The following is a 19,309-nucleotide window of genomic DNA, read 5'->3' as shown; positions in this document are numbered from 1 at the left end:
TGTTGAGGGTAGTAAAATTGCATATTAGAACAAAGGATGTAATTACTATAAGGCGGAGGCTTTATGAAAATAAAGTAGAACCTCTCTTCTAATCCTCAAAAGCACTTTGGCCATCAAAAATCTCCATAATAGCTCTAAAATCAATTTCTAATACCAACTATATAATATGAAGCTCAAAAAGGGGTGCAGACCTTACGAAGCTATGAACATTTGTTTTTAGTGCGAAATGTAAGTTTTAGATAAGGAAAATTCTTTCATGCGGTAGGAATCGCATTTCTACATTTACGATCCCCGAAGGATAAAGTATCCATCTTAAAGATGGATGCAAATAGGTGGTCCATCCAAAAATAATTGAAACTAACGATCAAAATATTTTATTAATAGGATTATTATTTTTAATCTTCAGAATTTATTTATTTATTCATATTCATGATCTCTATGTTAGAGATTACATGTCCTTAAAAATTAGGTCCAAAAATACATCTCAAAAATAGATTTTTAAGGGGTGACTCATTTCTACATGGACTCATAGAAACTATGTCCTTTGGATAATGTGTTACAATATGCGATATTTTTTAGGACTTGAAATCCAAATATTTTTACAACCACATTGTCAAGGCGAAGATGATCGATTTAAAGGTTTCATGACGTCAGAACTGCAATTTTCAATGAGTTTTAATGTGATGCTTTACGTATTTTTATAAGGCTGCAACCTATCAACATTTTCCCTAAATCTATCCCCTAAGTAGCTAGAGAGAGAAAATATGCAGTATGGTTTTGCCATTAGAGCTATTCAAAATAGAAAATTATGGGGTTGCCCTCTTAAGAGCATAAAATCTACAGTAAAAACCTTAAAAAAACCAAACAACAAAAAGAAAGGGAAAGAGCTCTCATTTCCAAGGTCTGAAAAATCAGTGGTCCACATCAGAATCAGCTGATCTGAATCAAAATCGATCTAGCCGATATAGATCTTGTAAAATATTAAGAGCCGACAATCCCTAAAATATGTACCATTTTTTTATCTTCAAGTTGTATAGTACGTATTGAAAATTGATTATAGAGGCAGCATAGAGATTTCGATGCTCTAAGTGCTTTCTCGACAAAGAGTTGATGTGAGGTTTTACTTTGTTTTCCTAACTTCTAGGGCTTGTAGAAATTGCATCCCTTCAAAGAGGCTTTTAAATTTGGGTATGGTTTTTATAAGGTTTCAACCTTAAACAATCCAATTAAGGCGCACCTCTAAATTAATCATAACATTTAATTTTGGTGTAAAAAATTATTAGGATTATCTCGAAATCTATTTTTATATCTAATTATGAAATTTTAAAATCCAAAAAAACATTAAAATCAAGTAAATGTATAAACATATGAAATCTTGAAAATGGACGGTCTAGATAATGTCTTGCAAGATGCATTATTTCTGGGACCAAAATCCTCCCTTTTTTTTTCCCATATTCAAACATCTCGATGTCGAGATGATCAATTAGAGGGTTTTTTCAACATTAAAATAACATTTCCCGATGGATCTTTGAGGTTTATCTTTGATTCTACAGTTTAATGTTACAACCTTATATAAACTTTTTTCTTGAAATTTTTTTAAAAGAAGGAAAATGGGTTGATAAGGTTTGAACCCCATCAAAATAAGTAAAGCCTCACCTCATAACTCATCGAAAATTACAACTTAAGGATTGAAAAATCTTTACATTGATCAAGCATTGGAAAACCTTTACATCGATCATCTCGACTTGAACATTATACTTATGAAAAAAAACATTAGGATTTCAAGCTCTAAAAATAATATAAATTGCAGTGATTTAAAAAATATCGGGCCAGCACAAAATCCCTCGATCCAACCTGAGAATCAGTCACACCATACCGATTATGTAAATATATAGGAAATTTGCTACAGTAAAACGTGTTTTGCTACACTAAAAACCCCAATTCACTGATCAGAACCGTTTCTTGACCTGTTCACTGTTTATGCATGTTTTTTTTTGTCGGTTCACTATTTTTTCTACGCAATAAAATGGTGATCCGGACCGCCGATTCACTGATCCAAACCGGTTTTTACGATGCCCGATCCTAGTCACCGATCCTTTTTTTAAATCATTAGTATATTGTAACAAATTATTTATATCATATATTTTACCTTAAAAATAAGTATTTATAGATCCACAAGATCTATATATCATTTTTTTAGTTTCAAAATGTAATGTGGATGTTAAAATTTTATTTTAATAGAGACTCTGCTTGCATTATTTCCTTGTGGTTTTGTTTTTTTATGGATGCTTCCTCCCGTGGCCTCTCTTGATTTCCCCAATGTAGAACTCTGTACAATGACGTAATAAGTTGGATAGCAGCATGGTGACCTAACAAGTTGATGGAGTAGCTTGCCTTTTCACCAGAAAGGGTTATGGGGGCTTGTAGCCATTTTCAGAGGGAAGGAGAAGAAATTTAGGAGATGAGGGGCTTAACTTTACAATCTTTTACTATAACATAATAAGGGGGAGAGAAAATTTTCGACTGATGGTGCCCAGCACGGTTCTAAAACTTGGCCCAGGCAACTTGGAATCAGCCGAATAACTCGGCCTGAGCCAACAGACGAGACGCGTTTTGAGCGAGTTCGTTGTACACAATGGTTTTAAAATTTGATTATAATATTACTACAACTTCTTACTAGATGTGTTAGGATGGCTTACTTATTACCTTTCAAGTAATAAAGTTTGCCTTTGTCAGGGTTCCAATCCTGTCGCTTATTTTTCAAAAAAAAAAACATCAAATTTTTAAATTTTATCTTGAGATTTAGTTTACGCATCAGATAAAAAAATCAAATTTTTAAATTTTATCTTGAGATTTAGTTTAAGCATTAGAATTCTTTTAATATTTATCTATTCTTACTCTCTCTCATTCTTTTTAATATTTATCTCTTCTTTCTCTCTTTTTTTAAAAAAAAAAACATCAAATTTTTAAATTTTATCTTGAGATTTAGTTTAAGCATCAGAATTCTTCTAATGTTTATCTATTCTTACTCTCTCTCATTCTTTTTAATATTTATCTCTTCTTTCTCTCTCTAAATCTTTTCACTCCGAACATCAAATTGTTTTGTAATATCATTTTAGTGATTACCGTATCTAAGGAGTAACGTTTTATTCTATCCCCTTCTCCCTCTTAGGTTTACATGAGGTTACCTCCTTGTCCTCTAGGGAATTATGAGGCACTTCTAAATTTTATCTTAAGCATCAAAATTCTTTTAATGTTTGTCTATCCTTACTCTCTCTCATTCTTTTTAATATTTATCTCTTCTTTCTCTCTCTAAATCTTTTCACTCCGAACATCAAATTGTTTTGTAATATCATTTTAGTGATTACCGTATCTAAGGAGTAACGTTTTATTCTATCCCTTTCTTCTTCTTAGGTTTACATGAGGTTACCTCCTTGTACTCTAGGGAAGTAAGAGGCACTTCTAAATTTTATCTTGAGATTTAGTTTGAGCATCAGAATTCTTTTTATGTTTATCTATTCTTACTCTCTCTCATTCTTTTTAATATTTATGTCTTATTTCTCTCTCTAAATCTTTTCACTCCGAATCTTTATCTCTCTGGCGGTTTAGAGAGGAAAAAAAGAGATAAATATTAAAAAGAAATAGAGAGATAAATATAAAAAAGAATTAAAAAGATAAATACAACACAATCATAAAGGAAAAAAGGGTTTAAGGAAGGGTATACTATTACCGCATTTCGAATAACGTAATAATAATTCAACTCCATACTGTATATAAAATGAGTAGGTTAGTTTTTATGAGACTTAAAATACCGTAATGATGCAATGCGACAACCATGAAGGTTATTTGAGAGTTTTTTAAATAGACGAAAATTAAAGTATATTTGTGATAATTTCCCAAAAAAAAAAAAAAAGTACCGATTGAGCATATATATATACACACTTGAAAATCTTTTAATACAAGAGATAACAAATACTCATGTATAATTGAGGTTCTTAGTATTTATATATTTTTATTGAAATAATAAAATCTATAATAAGCTCACTATCCTAATTCATCTTTACCCTTCAAAATCATCAATAATCTCTTTGAAATTTCTTCAATTTGTATTTTTTTTCCCCTTTTTGTGGAGCTTTAGTTCTTTATTGTTTTTTTGGAAAATATCTTTGTACCTCTTATTTTTTACATCTATTTCTCAATAGACCCAAGGGTTTAAATTATTTCTAACTGCATAAGGTCTTTATGTTTTTTATTTTTCAAACCCCTAAACTCCTTTGACCGTATATTATTGATCTAAACAATTTGTAAAATGACTCATATCTCTCTCTCAAAACTCTATCTAATATCTCTCACAAAACTCGATCTCTCTCTCGCCTCTCTCTCTCTATGTGTTTCAAAACTCCGTCTCTATTCTCTTGCGTCTCTCTCTCTCAAAACTCTGTGTCGCATTCTCTTGCCCCTCTTCTCTCTCACTCTCTCTCAAATATACAAAGTAAGGTTTGGGTTTCTCTTGCAAGACAGGCATCCATCTCTTTTTTAGTACAAGTTTTACAATGTCCCTTCTAATCCAGTGTTGTAAAATTGGGATAACTTAATCACCCCTTTTGATCAAATCGAGATATCTCAAATCCCACTAGATGTGGTAAGTACTTCACCACAATGATTTTAACACTCAAATAATATGTCCAATATACAATAAAAAGTACAATATAATTGAGAAAAATATAACAGCAATAAAACAAACAATATAGAAAATCTTTAAAGCACAACACTTATGAAAATGGAGAGGGACACGAACATATAAATGGTTCACCCAAAATGGGCTACCTCCACGGGCAAGACGGCAAAGGTAACCATACGTGGTTCACCCAAAATGGGATACGTCCACAGGCAAGACGACAAAGGTATATTCACTATTAAGAGGAAAACTTACAAGATTGGAGTTATATAAGGTTACCTCATATAATCTCAATGAACGCTCGAATAAAGAACTTCCTACCACAAAACCACCTACAATCGATTCTTTTTTTCGATTCACTGATGCCGCGAAAAAATGCTGACAAAATGGCCCAACATGAGCTCCAAATGGTGACGCTAGGGTTTTATTGCAAAACCCCCAATTTCAACTCCAATAATATCAACAAGCTCCATTTTCTTTACAAAAAGAGTTCACCCCATCTTCCTCTAGGTTTCTCTCTCTAAAAAAACCTTTTACGAGCCTCCATTAAAAAGGTTTTCTTTTAATGCCAAAAATACATCTCACCATAGCGAGAAATACCATGGTGATTTGGCATCACCTCCCAACATCAAGCACCAAAGTAAAGATGGCGCTAGCGAGCACCAAAGTAAAGCTGGCGACTAACTGTGCATGTAGAGTTTGCAACAAAAGTGGGAGGAGATCTAACAGCATATTTTCGACCTGCAAATGCTACCATATACCCACTATATGTCTCCAGTGTTGTATTAATGGTGAGGAGAGAGATTTGGTCTACCTTGGGTTGAACATCGCAAGTGGGGCATTGATTATAGAGAGAGAAAACCTTTGATCACAAAGTGAGAGTTGTGTGGTACTATTGACAAAGAAAGAAGACCTCAAAAGGCGATACCAAAAGTTAAGCCATTTGATTTCTGGATGCGAGTGTCTTGGCAAAGCTGGAAAACATTGTTATTGTCATTCACCATGGCTACAACTTCCATTACTACAAGCACCATGATTGCACTCTCTACCCTAAACCCTAGTTTTTTCATTGCCAATATTTTGGAAAATAAAAGGTCTCTAGGCCACGGCAATTTGAAATTGAAGAGAGCTTATTCTAGGGTTTGTAAGTCAAATGGAGTTCATCTTGAATCTCTTAGTAGGAAATTGAAGCCCTTGCTAGAATTGTGGCCTCCTCTATGTTGAAATTAGGGAGAATTTTGGATGTTGAGAGAGACGGAGTTTTAAGAGAGAGAGACGTGAGAGAGATGGAGTTTCGAGAGAGAGGGGAAAAGAGATACAGAGTTTGATAGAGAAATGAAATTATTTTACAAATTGTTTAGATCAATAATGTATGGTCAAACCGTCAAAAGTGGATAAGAAGATAGAAAAGATAGAAACTTTACGTTACAAAAAAGTTTAAATTCCTAAATCTTAAGTGAAATTGAAGTAAAAAAATAAAGGTTCTAAAATTGAAGTAAACAAAATAAGATGTAAAGAGATAAAAAAAAAAAGGGTTCTATAATTGAAGTAAACAAAATAAGGTGTAAAAAGATATTTCCTATACTTATCTTGGAGCTTTCCCTCTCACTCCCTCCTAATATGTTTCTCTATTTGATATTCATATTTTTTATTCTTTATAGGAAAATGATCTTTTTATATATGTAGAATCCCAAAGCATCGTCACTAAAAAAAAATTGAGATTGATCATGCGTATGATCCCAAAGCATCATCATTCAAAATTGAGATTGATTCATAGAAAAGTCAAGTTTCAACCTGATCATTACTCTTTTTTTATGGGATTTTTCTTTGTTATCAAATCTCTCTCTCTTATCATTTTGCCTCTGGAGCCATCCTCTCAAAGAGGTCGCTGGGGAATATTCGTGGCTCGGAGTTTGAGTCAGACTTCGACGAGATTCATGAGACAGACGACAAGCTTGACAACCTCTGTAACGCATGACAATACGTTGAGAAGAAGATGGTGAAGGATGAGTTCTTCAACATGAACTCTGAGAAATGGGATCAGAAGATTAAGGAAGGCCAGGAAAAAGGATTCCTCTAAGACCCTGGCAAATGCAAAGAAACCCTTGAGGACATTCTCAATTGGCACATGCTTCTCCCTGGTAATGCTATTTGCCTCCTCGTTTTACCCTTTTTGTTTTTTACATTGATTGATAGGAGGATATGTTTAAACTTTTTGTTCTGCTGCCTACAAACAATTATGAGGAAGAAACATTGAGTAACTAATTGTTCCCCTGAATGTTAGTTTTGTCTTGATTATTTTCTTCTGTTTAAGCTAGGTAACCACCCCTCCTTTGAAACAATAACTAAAACAAAAACAATAACTTATCTCTAGTATGGAGACATCTATTATATTGTTTTCCATGTGGGTTATTGTGTTGAGGAATGATCCTAAAAATAAATAAATTACAAGGCATCACATGTTTTTTGTTTTCATATTAATAAATCAAATTTCTTTATATGATATGTTTTTGATAAAATATGTTGTTGCATTGAATGATGTGTTTCCAATGATGTTTTCAATGGAAGATAACTCAATATTATTTCTTTTTAGATATAAAAGAGTTATGGATATTGCTAGATACTGATTTGGGAAGACGGGATACTGCATTGGTTCACTTTCCAATGAATTATTGTAGTTTTAATCAGCATGCCTCTTCACTTTCCAGGAAAAGGGTGGAAAAAACGATTTCTTATTTGTAGGTTGGGGGAGGCAGGGGGGGAAGGGGGGGGGGGGGGGGGGGGGGGGGGGTTGTCTGTATCTTATACTCTCATGTACTTAGAAGCTATAAAAAGCAAATGCAGTCTATCAAAGACAAAGACTTCATATCCATTTTGGTTACTCTATTCACCATTAAACTTGGTTTCTTCAGGTTAAGTCCCCTGGTCGTACTTCAGATGCAATTTGATGTTACTTTCCTTTTTCCACTGATAATTGCAACAAAAAAGTAAAGAAAAGACGCTTATTGTTTTCTCCATTTATATTAAGGGGTGTGGTTGGCATAAGGTTTCATCCTTAAACAATCAGATTAAGGTGCACCTCTCATGAGATGCAATTTTGGTGCCAAAAATTCTTAGGGTGGTGTGACTATCTATTTTTATTTCTAATTATAAAATTTAAAATTCCAAAAATGGTTCAAATCAAGCTGATATATAAACACATGAAAGCAGATATATAAACACATGAAAATTTTAAACGGTCCAAATAATATGTTGCAAGATGCACTATTTTTAGGGAGTGAAATATCATTTTTTCTCCATATCTATACATTTCGACATTGAGATGATCAGTTATATGTTTTTCTAACATCAAAACAACCTTTTCGAAGGATTTTAGTGGTGCACCTTAACTCTACATTTTAAGGAGTCAACCTTATATAAACTCTTTCCTCATATTAATGTTCACATTTCATTCAATGTTGAATGAGAACAGTATGCACTATGCTTCCTCAGGTGCAGAAGAAAGAAAAAGAAAGAAAAACGAAAACTTCAGAATAGATGACTTCAAATAATGGAACACTGAAACAGTGGGAGATAGGGCCAATATCTATATTCTCTTCAAATAAAATGTGACCCATGGACATACTGATGTCGATAAGAGAGTCATCCTCCACCATGAGTGTTGTGTTAATACTCTATGGAGTAGCAGTAGTTTTTGTGGTTTTACTATGTTGGGGGCTTTAACTCGAGTATCTCTTAGTTTTTGCTTAGTTATTGGAGCCATAGTATCTTTCCAGTTTTAATTGGCTGTATTTCTTAACATTCTCTCCTTTCGGAAAAGGGTGATTAGACTTCCTTGCGTATTTATTTCTCTGCCATTTTCACACCCTTCGCTATGGGGAGATGCAACTTTTAATTGACTTGTTCATATGAGACTTAAATTTTTTTTTTTCCCCCCCTCTTTCTGGCTGCACTCAGATCCATCTCTCTTTTGGTGAAGTTGCAGGACAACATACCTTGAATTGAATCTAGCCTGCTTTGTCAAGTACATGCAAGCTCCTCCTTTTATTTGTTATCTCCACATGACCAGGAAGATTGTTTGGTCTTTTCTCTTTATCCCTACAGATATTCAAATGGAAATTAAGAGGACACTTGATTCGGTGAAGTGCGTGCACCAGAAACCAAGTTTTATAATTAAACTGGCCAAATTCTCCTACTCATATTTGTTTACTTTTGCCTGCATATAGAAATGAATAATTTGATATAGTGTTTTAAAATGCAGGATGCGGCTCGATGCGTTGGGAGGGCCGATGTGGCGATTCAACTCGATGCGGTCCGGATGCTGGTGCATCACTGCGATGCTAATCATAGAAGTTATCTTGAGAGTCTCCAAGTGCATCATCATCACTATCAGCCTCAGCAGCCTCCACGTATTCATTAAATTTTGTTTACTTTTGCCTATAAGGAGTTTTATACAGGGTCTCAAATCTTGGAAACTTAGGTTGGTCATGAGAAAATAAATCTTTCATTAATAATCATTTCCATTAATCCAAGGTGGCAACCAGTGTTCTCAAAATCGAATCGGAATGGTTAATGGGCCCGGAAGTAGTTTAACTGACTTAACCGGTAAACCGGCCAATTCAACCATTCTAACCGGGCAAGTCCCAGGCGGTCAAAAAAGTGTTGAAAAAATAAAAAAGATTCAAAAAAAAAAAAAATCTACTAAAAGATGAAAAATATATAAAGAATGATTAAAACCAAACACATTCAAATGAAATTGAAAATTAATGAAAAAAATAGTTTTTAACAAATCGATTTTTGAATTAAAGTGAATATTGATGACAAAAACAATTTTTAAACTTTACCATATTGTAAAGAATATTAAAAAATGCATTACAAACCAAATTCTTTATTTTTGAGAATTTATATACTTTCTTTTTTTTTAAATACCGGTCGATCACCAAAACCGCCCAAAACTTGGCCGGTTCCGATCTAACCGGGTGGTTAGTAGTTAGATCGCCCGATTTTTCTAACAATGATGGTAACTGTAACTCTTGATCATTTTCTGTGTGACTTTATCAATGAGGATGAATTTCGAGGATATGCAGGTTTGAAAATTGTGTTCCAATTGTTCGTCTTAATGCTTGTTGTCATGAGCATTGAGTGTTAGCAAAATACTTTGTGATTCCTTTTGTACTAGAACAGTTTATGACTTCTCCTTTTTTTTAATATGTTCACGTAACAGTGTATGACTTTTTCGGAATTCTGATGTTGTGAGTGGCAGAGTGCAACAATTGTTCTTTTCATATTTTATTATGTGACCATTGTTACTTATGCCTTTAAATACATGGATATTTTTGTGCGAACTGAAATTCTTTACTCCAATTGGGGAGGAGAATATGTCTAATGAAACAGCTTCATGGAAAAAGAAATATTCATGGGAGTACTTGTCCTTAATTACCAGCTTATGGTCTTGGTAAAAGCAACATACACGTTTCAGAAACATCGCTTAGTTATTAATTACCGTGTTCCACAGAAGCAAGACAAGAAGGGATGGAATTTAAAATGAATACATTGTGTGGCTCCAATAAGCCATATGATAAGAGAAAGTAGACTTAGGTGGGCTGGTCATGTACAATGCAGACCTAGTACAACACTTGTTAGGACGTGCAAGTTGGTTCAAGTGAAAGGCTTGAAAGTAGTGAAAAAAAGATATGGGAACTTATGGCCTCACTGAGGATATAATCTTTGATAAAGTAGAATGACAGACCAGGATTTGTATAGCCGATCCCAAATAGTTGGGAGAAAGCTCTTGTGATGATAATGATGATTGTGTTCTACAGGACTTTGGGCTGAAGCACCGCTATTAATTTTTTACCTGATTAAGTACTTATTTATTTCAGTTAACGTTATTGGTTCACCTGTCTAGATTCTGTCGTTGATGTTCCAACAGTCTGTTTGGCTTCAGTGACTTTGCTGTATTACGTTCTTTCTTGCATGAGGAGCTCACATCAATTTTGCTAGCAACAAATTAGTTGACCATGTTATAGGGCATGTTATAAAAGATCTTGTTTGGAATGCTATTGCATGTTCACTGAGATGGTGTTTTTGGGAAATGTTTTTCTGAAGACCCTCTTCCGTCTCAGATTCAGATCAGCCAAATAATCATGTATGCTGCTGCTATCTGTTTCTTCTTTGCCTGGTCGCAATCTAATAATCCTGGCCTCTCGGTAACGCTCGTGCTTCCCCATGTTGTGTGGATACTGTCCTTGGTTTTTGGCATAGTGGTTGACATTCCCATTTGGGTGAGGAAGGTTGAGGTTCAAACCCGACTGTTTGTACTAGAAAACCAAACTGACTGACCTACTGTTCTTTTGCGTAGCATGGATACTGGTACCAGTGTGCAAGTTAGACAATGTACAAGTTGTCAGACTCTCTAAGACTTAAAAACAGGGTTCCTCCATGTAACAAAATGTGTGTGCATGTGCGAAATGTACATGTTGGTGGTCCCAGAGGCAGTCCATCCACCAGCTATTCAGAAAATGGGTAGTGAAGATTAATCTCTTTGCATGGGAGCGGCCTCACACCAATGGTTGACATGTCCATAAGGCAGTTCATCTCCACGTTCTGAACAGTTGATCCATAATCCATTGCCTGTGTACTTTCCAATATACACATTGAGTCTATGCAAATACAGTCCTCCCCACACATACACACATTTTAGGGGTATCTCTAAAAGTATTCTCAAGATTTTGGACCTAATATAGATCCCATGATTTTTCACTAGTGTTGCACTTTTATTTGACTAATTATATTTGTTTAAAGTTTGTACAATAAGTTAAGAATATTCTTAGAGATATGTTGAATATTAAATAAACCTTTTCCATTCACCTTCAGGCTTCATCCAATGTAGTAGAAGTTTTAAAATTTCAATCTGATTTGCTCAAGACCTAGTCAACTAGCTCAACAGTGCACTGGGTTTTTGTTAGCATACCTATAGACTTTCAAAATGAATATGCGAGCATCTTATCTGAGATCACTAGTCGCAGAATGAGCTTGTTCTTTTGACCTTCTGCCCAGCTGTTAGCCAAGTAACATTACAAAACATTATAAAAGAAGCTGCTGGATATATGTATTTATTGTCTCTAGAGAGAGAGAGAGAGAGAGAGAGGGATTGTCATATTTTGTTGGTTAATAGCCAAGGTTACAGGTGCCCAAGGAAAAGTTTAGCTTGGGAAACATGTGCTATAAAGTAAAATCACCATGTTTACAATTTTTTTGCAGGTTTGAGCACAGGGAATAGAAAGGAAAGGACTGTCTGAAAACTTTGTATGCGCTCATCAATGATGCACACAAAGCTGATAAAGGATGCTCGAATTGATTGCGGCAAGGAGCGACTTAGGGCTAACCTGTATTTATGGAGAGGCTACACAGACACACTGCATTACTGAGAGGGTCCCTCCAGGTTTCTTTGTAGTGTGATTTTGCTAATGGGCCATGAGGATCATTTTTTAAAAAGATATGGCCTGGTCTCACGTCTGGATGGCAGCACTGCAAGTTACTTTTAAGAGCCTCTCTCTCTCTCTCTCTCTCTCTCTCTCTCTGGATTTTTTGTGTTAGTCTGTAGGGTAAGCTTTGGACATTCCATGTATGATCACATTATTTATGAATTGCTCTCATGGCATTGCTGGTTTGGTTTAACTTGATGATTGGCTTGACTTGGGGGATTCTTGAATCGGTGGTCATTGATATGATCTGTACTTTCTACTTATGAACTGTACTTTACTCAATGTGGACACACGATATGTGCACTAGAAGTACAACAGCACTATCATTGGAGGGTATTATTAATATAAGTAAACTCAAATACAACTAAACTCGAACCCATTAAAATTAATATAATGGAACTCAAACTGCTAAACAGGAATCCTTGAAAAATTGATGGAAAATTAAAAGAGAACAAGTTCATAGAGATCCAGGCAGGCAGCCCAAGGTGAACCTGGGCCTAACCTGTGACCTGGGGGCCTAGATGGGGGCCTGGCCCAGCTCATTACCGAGTATCAGACCCACCCTGCAGACCTGCCACATGCCCACATTTTAGAAAGGGAGAAATTTTTATTTGTTTTTGTGCATGCAGATTCTGCTCCCATTGCTGCATTGAGTAAGCACGTGTTCCCTTGGATAAAAGACCTACTTGGTGGGTTATCTCTATCTGAAAATTTAGCATCCACTTTAGATTCACCAAAATAAGCATGTAGAGAAAATAGAAAATTAGATATTATGTTCCTAAATACTTAGATCTAATTGTCTGAAAATTGATCTGTCTGTGTTCAATGTTAGGACATTGTTTCTTTCAAACACTTATCCCAAAAATACTCCTAAAATGAGTTTTACCGGTGTAAGCGAATTGGTTGTTGGCAGGTGATTGTTGGAATCAAACTGCGATTTAGTTCTGCAAGCCGCTGACGCTGTGAGCAATGGAAGTCGTCAAGCCATAACCAATGAAGCTATCACCCACCTAGAAGAAAGAGATATTTCAGTATAGAGCTATACAGTTAGGGCTTGTCAGGCCGCGCAACCTGGAATGGGGCCTAGCTCGCTAAATTTTTTGGGTCCTAAACTGAGGCCCACTCTGGCCTGATGGGTCTTCTTTTACCTGGCCTTGTTGGACCGGGCTTGCTTGGCCCATAAACCTGTGGCATGCTTACAGCCTTACCAGGGGGTGGGGATTAGGGATGGCATTTAGTTAGGCATGCTGTTTGCATATTAATATATTAAAATATTTAAAATTTTGTATTTTAGAATGACTTGAGTATGCTGAACCTAAAATTCTGGGTATTAACTGGGCCTCTAAATTTCTTTATTAACATAATATGTATGTAGCCTTTCCGGTTGAAGTCAGGTGCAGTGTCTTATAAAATGTCAAAATTTACAAGCTCCTTTTTTTTTTCTAACCATGTTGTCCTTTTCCGACCGTGCACAAAGAGTACTGACTGTTTGTCCCTGTATTTGGTTGTAAAGATTGATGGAGGCCATTCCTTCCTCCATCTTCACGTTGACAAAAGCTGTGTCCATGCATGTTGGGGGTGGCAGGTGAAGATAAGCCTCCCTAAATGATTGGTGATGGATGCTGGCCTTTTGGTGGTTTTAGACTTGGCCCACTTCTCTTTTGTCTTTACTCCTACTTTTACATCCCTATATATACATATTGAATATGAAAGTATGCAGGTATCTTTATTGCAGCTGGAGTTATATGTCTACTGCTCTAATGGCTTATAACATTCGAATTCCGGATACAGCGTCATCTTATCAGGACTCTAGAGATGCATGCATCGATTTGGGGCTTAGTTTAAGGACTCCGTGTAAGTGTTTCTTATTGTTCGTTTCGTCTTCCCTTGGTGATATGCATTTCATAATGGTAATCGATCTTACTAATCACTGATGTGCAGTGTCATTGCTTTGAAAAGGAAGATAGCCTGAAAGAAATCAGTGAAAGCAGTTTAATGAAAGGCAGGGACATTGTAAAGTCATAAGTGGCTTCTAAATAAAAATGGGGTAAAGAGCATTTAAAAATATGTGGTACACAATTCTGCTCTTTCGTTTGTTTCTATTTATTCTTTTTAAGCACAATTATGAACTTAAACTTTAGGAGCCATTTGGCACCTTAAAATATCAGCAACTTCTAGGGAGAAGCTTGATGTAGTTTCTTGGCAATGGTTGTTCCGCAATGCAGCGGCGTTTTCTTTGGACCATAAGGCTGGTAATTATGACCTTTGACTGTAGAGCTGCATCCCCATATCCTGATCACTAAGCCAAGAGACTAGCTATGGATGCTCTTGCTAAAGTTTGAATGCTTTTTTTTTGTTTTTTTTTTTTTTTTTTTTTTTCCATTTATTTTTTTGAAGAAAAGGGAAACAAGGTTTCTGAAATGGGGGAGATGTTTTGATTATCAATCGACATCGACGGAGTCACCATTTTCATCATCTTAGTCACATCACTATCATTGTTGTCCCTTTGCTTTTGACACCAGAATAAGACTTGTTCATGTGCTCTGTTCTAAAATAGATCTCTATGGATGCAGTTTTATCTATGTACCATGATAATCAAAGTTCTAAGGTGGGTTGGCTCCAACCAGAGTCACAGTATGGGGCCTCAAATGCAGGCCATTTGATGTCTCACAAAAAATCAAAAGGGGAGGAAGAAGATGATGGTGACTCTGAAGGAGCACAGAGCAAAGACAGATGTTGCTATGTGAAGGTGAACATGGATGGTGTGCCCTATGGTAGAAAGATAGGAGTCTTCGAACATACTGACTATTGGAGTCTTGCACTACAATTGCAAGCCATGTTTGGTATGTCATGAATTCTGATAGTCATTTATATTTCTGCTTAATCAATATTGGCACAGAAATCTTCACTCCTTGAGTGAATTTATTCCAAGAATAGAGAAACATGTTGATGATGATTATTAATTCATTTGTTTAGGTAAATACTTTGGATCTGGTATAAGATTGTTCGATGAAGCATCTGGTCTTTTGTTGATTTATCAAAGCAACGAGGGAGGTGAATGGAGATCGGTTGGAGACTGCCCATGGGAGTAATAGCCTTCAAACCTCTCTCTCTCACACACACACACATAGGCTTTCTTTGTCTAAGGCAGAAACTATAACCCCAAAGGGTTGCTTAATCAGAATGAGAGATGCACTTAACAAGATTTTACTCTCTTACCAAGAAAGGACTTGTTAATTCTTTCATTATTTAATATGCAAATAAATTCCCAAACTCCTTGGCAATAAGAACATCCTTCTTGATAGCATCCCGATGTCATTCCACAGGAGTTATACTTGATAACAGTATTTCTTTCAAAGCGTGACTTCAATCAAGACTTTGTGAAATATTTTAGATTCTATTCGACAATTTCAAAATCCTTCCTAAAAGTTACATATGTAAATTTAGTATCTTCTTCTTTGAAATATTAAATTTATTACGAAAAGTACAATATGATCCACAAGGTCATGGTAACAGCATGATTATGTGAGGTTCATTGGCGATGAAGGGGAGTGGGACAGTGTGATAAATCTATGAGTTTTCAGTAGGATCCTATTATTTATCACCCGGCTAACACATTGATGAGATGGTGATAAAGTCATGGCCATGATGTATTGTAAATATATGGATCATATCATATGCCACCAATTTACAATCTCAAAAGTGATCATCTTGGGTGACATGACTCGCTAATTCGGTGATCATACCCTTTAAGAGGGGTGACTCAACCTATTTTTGTGTCATTGTTCTATGCAATTGTACTACAATTTAATTTGTATCTGTGCTTGGCATATCTACCAAACGCAATCCGCCATGTATCTCGATTGCGACATGCCATGCCTTAATTGCATTGACCTCAAGTTGCAATGGGCTGTATGGCCCTGCTCATCCAGCCTGGCCCGGCCATTTTGTTCTATAAAACGTTTTTTTCCCTATTTGGTCCAGCCGCCTCACGGCCATGATAGGACTAGGGTGGGGCCTGGGCTGGCCTATTGGGATCAGGGCCAGGGCTTGCCCGGCCCAGGCCTAGCCCGTTTCCTTACCCTCCTCAAGCTTGAGCTTGAGCTTTACAGTGAGCTACGTTGCATGCTTGTACCAGTAAGAGCAGAAGGATTTTCTTCATCTACCACTTGAACTTGAGTTACACCAAATAGTCAAACTGAATAATCAGGCATGGTGAGCTGAGCTTGAGCTTTCGATCAAGGTTGAGCCTTCATGAGTGGTAGGGGTTTAGGAATAAAGGAGAATGAAACTAGATTCAGGGGTTCAGCGAATCCAAAGCTATAAGGTTGAGTATGGCAACATGGGGAATTGTAATCCAAAAGCTAGAATTGTGAAATCAATGAGTTTGAGGATGAAATGCTATGGATAAAGGTTGGGACATTCCTGAACTTAAGGTTGCATACCAATTGAAGGTTACATGTTCTCGCTGCTATTCAACTTGACAATAGATGGTGGAATGAACTGTTCTTTCCAGGAAGTTTGTCTTTGTCTTCCAAATTGAAAGATGAAAAATTGTTTCATGCGGCAGGGACTTCATTTCTACATTTGCGGTCCCTGAGGTATAAAGCATCCATTTTAAAGACGGATGCAATAGGTGGTCCATCTAAAACCAATTGAAACTAATGATCCAAATGTTTTTTTAGTAAAATTATTATTTCTAATTTTTAATTTTTTTTTTTCATATTCATGATCTCCATATTAAAGATTACATGTCTTTAAAAATTAAGTCAAAAAATCCATCTCAAAAATCGATTTTTAAGAGGGGACTCATAAAAACCGTGTCCTTGAAAGAATATCTCTATTGTCTGTAGTTGAACGAGGCAATGTAGATAGCACATAGCTTACTATTGGTACCAAATGTTTCATAACTTGTGTCGGGCCATGGGCTCCGCTCCTATTCAAGCCGAGTTACTCAGCTCGAGTTGTATGCACTTCAAAAGAACCATGGAGAGAAGTTAAAAAAAAACGAATTCCCAAAAATAGAAAAAAGTCAGGTACCAAGGGGAGGGAAAGAGCATTTGATGAGGGACAGAGAGAGAGGGAGAGGAAAATCGGGGACAGATTTGGGCCCCTTTGTGTGTGTGCGAGAGAGAGAGAGGGAGGGAGAGAGAGATGAATAAGGGAGTGAATCTGCCCATCTAGAGAGAGAGAATAGGGCCAGGATTTTCTCCCCCACTTTGAGAGCGAGATATGAAAAGGTTACTTTTTAGAAAGAGAGATGAAGCCCCCATTTTGGGAGAGAGGGATACATGGGAATGGGGGGGGCATAGATTTTCTCTCTTTCTAGAGAGAGAGAGATCCAAGGGCGATTCTGCCCCCCAAACTCGCCTTAGCTCTGGGTCGAGTCCGACTTGACTCTGCCGAATCCTGAAACACTACTAGATACCCATGCATGATAGTATACAATCTCTTAAATTAACCCGTCTTTTTTAATTGTTTTTCCTTCTTATTGGGTTTTTATTGGATGGATGGATATGTGCAGGGACTTTGTGGATTGCGTTAAGCGGCTAAGGATCGCCAGGAAGGACAGTGGTGTCTCTCGTCATATTGTTTGATTATCAACATTTACTCTCTATGAAAGGCATCGTTACCCTAGTTTCATATTATGTATTTATATTTTTTTTAATTACCATTTTGGTATTCTATATAAATCAGTTTTTCTATTAAATTGAGAAAACATTTATATAAGGTGCCCACTTTATACTATAGAAATAAAGCACACTTCACAAATCTAATAGAAAAGATTGTTCAGGTTTAAATTTCATAATTAGATATGAAAATAAGTTTGAATACTATTATATGGATTTCTCGCACTTACTTTGCGCCTTACTTTGACTGCTTAAGGTGCCACCATTATACAAACCTCACCTATATAAGCATTATGTTGTAACTTCTACTATCTTTGGTTAAGCAATGGGCAAAAAAATAGAAAACAAATAACGAGGGGATTGAAGTTATGTTGCAATGCAAATGAATTAATCTATATTACTTTGCACTTGCATTGGAGGTAGGGCTGGCAACGGGCTAGATGCCTAGCCGGGTCCTGAAAAGTCTTGAAAAACTTTATTTTTCCCTTTGAATTTATTAAGCCCGGCCTAGGCTCAGGCCGGGCCTACGGGGAAGAGTGCTATAGTAGGGCCAGGAGGCCTCTTTAAAATAAATGTATATAGCAATTAAAAATTAACTTTTAACCTTGACGATTTCATTTACGCCTGATTGCTTGAAGATGATCCAACCAACTCCGCTGCAAGTGAAAAAGAAGTGTCTCCCGGACCTAACAAGTATACCGTTTGATAAAAAGAAAAAGTTTATACAAGGTTGAGGCCCTAAACAATCAAATTAAGGTGCACCTCAAAAATTCACTATAATAAGTTGTTTCAATGCCGAAAAATACTCAAATCCGATCATCTCGACCTTGAATTATATGGACATAAAAAAAAAGGGCTTCAAGTTTGGAAAATAGTGAATTTTGTAATGCATTATCTAGACCGTCAATTTTCAAGATTTTCAAATGTTCATAGATTTGTTTGATCTACACTATTTTCAAGTTTCAAATTTTATAACCAGAGATGAAAACAAATTTTCAGGCCACTATATTCAGTACTAAAACGACATCTTTCGACATTATTTAATGGTGCACATTACTTTGATTGATTAAGACCTCAACCTTAACCCTTGATAAAAAGGCCTACAACCATAGTTAGTAAATAAAAGGAATATTCAAAGAAGACATTTTCCTCATTAATAACTCTTTGAGTTCATGCACAATTACTTTTGCTGAAGCAAAATTTAAATTTATTCCCTTGGAAAAATGACCAACTCGGATCTGCAAATCCAATTATTTAGAATCATTAGATAGGTATTAAAAAAAAAAAAAAATTGTTGGACATTTAGTACCTAAATGTCTGGATCTTATTGTCTAATATTGGACGTTATGTGAACAATTCTAAGGCGTGTTTTTCTCAACTATGCAATTTTCATTTTAAGTTGGTCACTAGGTCAAGTGGGTTGCATCTAGGGTTCTAAAGATGCTCTTAGCTAGGATTTTGCTCGATGGAGCAAATATATATTTTGCTCCTACAGGATCATATAATCTTTTCAT

General features: G+C 35.9%; 1 protein-coding gene across 6 annotated transcripts; it reads left to right on the top strand.

The window, feature by feature from the left end:
* The first annotated feature begins 5,379 nt into the window (after positions 1-5,379).
* On the top strand, positions 5,380-17,895 carry LOC18445611 (auxin-responsive protein IAA32). Of its 6 annotated transcripts, none has more exons than XM_088853377.1 (6): positions 6,247-6,819; positions 8,940-9,087; positions 11,942-14,019; positions 14,739-15,008; positions 15,142-15,253; positions 17,690-17,895. In XM_088853377.1, exons 3-6 carry the CDS (start codon positions 13,872-13,874, stop codon positions 17,760-17,762), a joined length of 603 nt encoding a protein of 200 aa, XP_088709503.1. In that variant the 5' UTR covers positions 6,247-6,819; positions 8,940-9,087; positions 11,942-13,871; the 3' UTR covers positions 17,763-17,895. The 6 variants fall into 6 exon arrangements, 3 of the variants coding, with proteins under 3 accessions (XP_088709503.1, XP_088709504.1, XP_088709505.1); XM_088853378.1 differs by lacking the exon at positions 8,940-9,087 and adding an exon at positions 14,107-14,212 and having other exon boundaries at positions 6,381-6,819; XM_088853379.1 differs by lacking the exons at positions 6,247-6,819; positions 8,940-9,087 and adding an exon at positions 14,107-14,236 and having other exon boundaries at positions 12,851-14,019.
* Positions 17,896-19,309: the final 1,414 nt, after the last annotated feature.

This window comes from Amborella trichopoda, chromosome 12 (assembly GCF_054954075.1).
Source record: "Amborella trichopoda isolate Santa Cruz 75 chromosome 12, AtrichopodaSantaCruz75HAP2 v2.0, whole genome shotgun sequence".
NCBI classification, from domain to species: domain Eukaryota; kingdom Viridiplantae; phylum Streptophyta; class Magnoliopsida; order Amborellales; family Amborellaceae; genus Amborella; species Amborella trichopoda.
Note: the sequence above shows the minus strand (reverse complement) of the source record. Positions and strands in the feature narration are given on the sequence as shown.

Coding starts and splice junctions, on each gene's coding strand:
- LOC18445611 (XM_088853377.1), top strand. CDS start 13,872: ATGAAAGTATGCAGGTATCTTTATTGCAGCTGGAGTTATATGTCTACT. Junction 15,009..15,141: donor ACAATTGCAAGCCATGTTTG/GTATGTCATGAA, acceptor TCATTTGTTTAG/GTAAATACTTTGGATCTGGT. Junction 15,254..17,689: donor GTTGGAGACTGCCCATGGGA/GTAATAGCCTTC, acceptor GGATATGTGCAG/GGACTTTGTGGATTGCGTTA.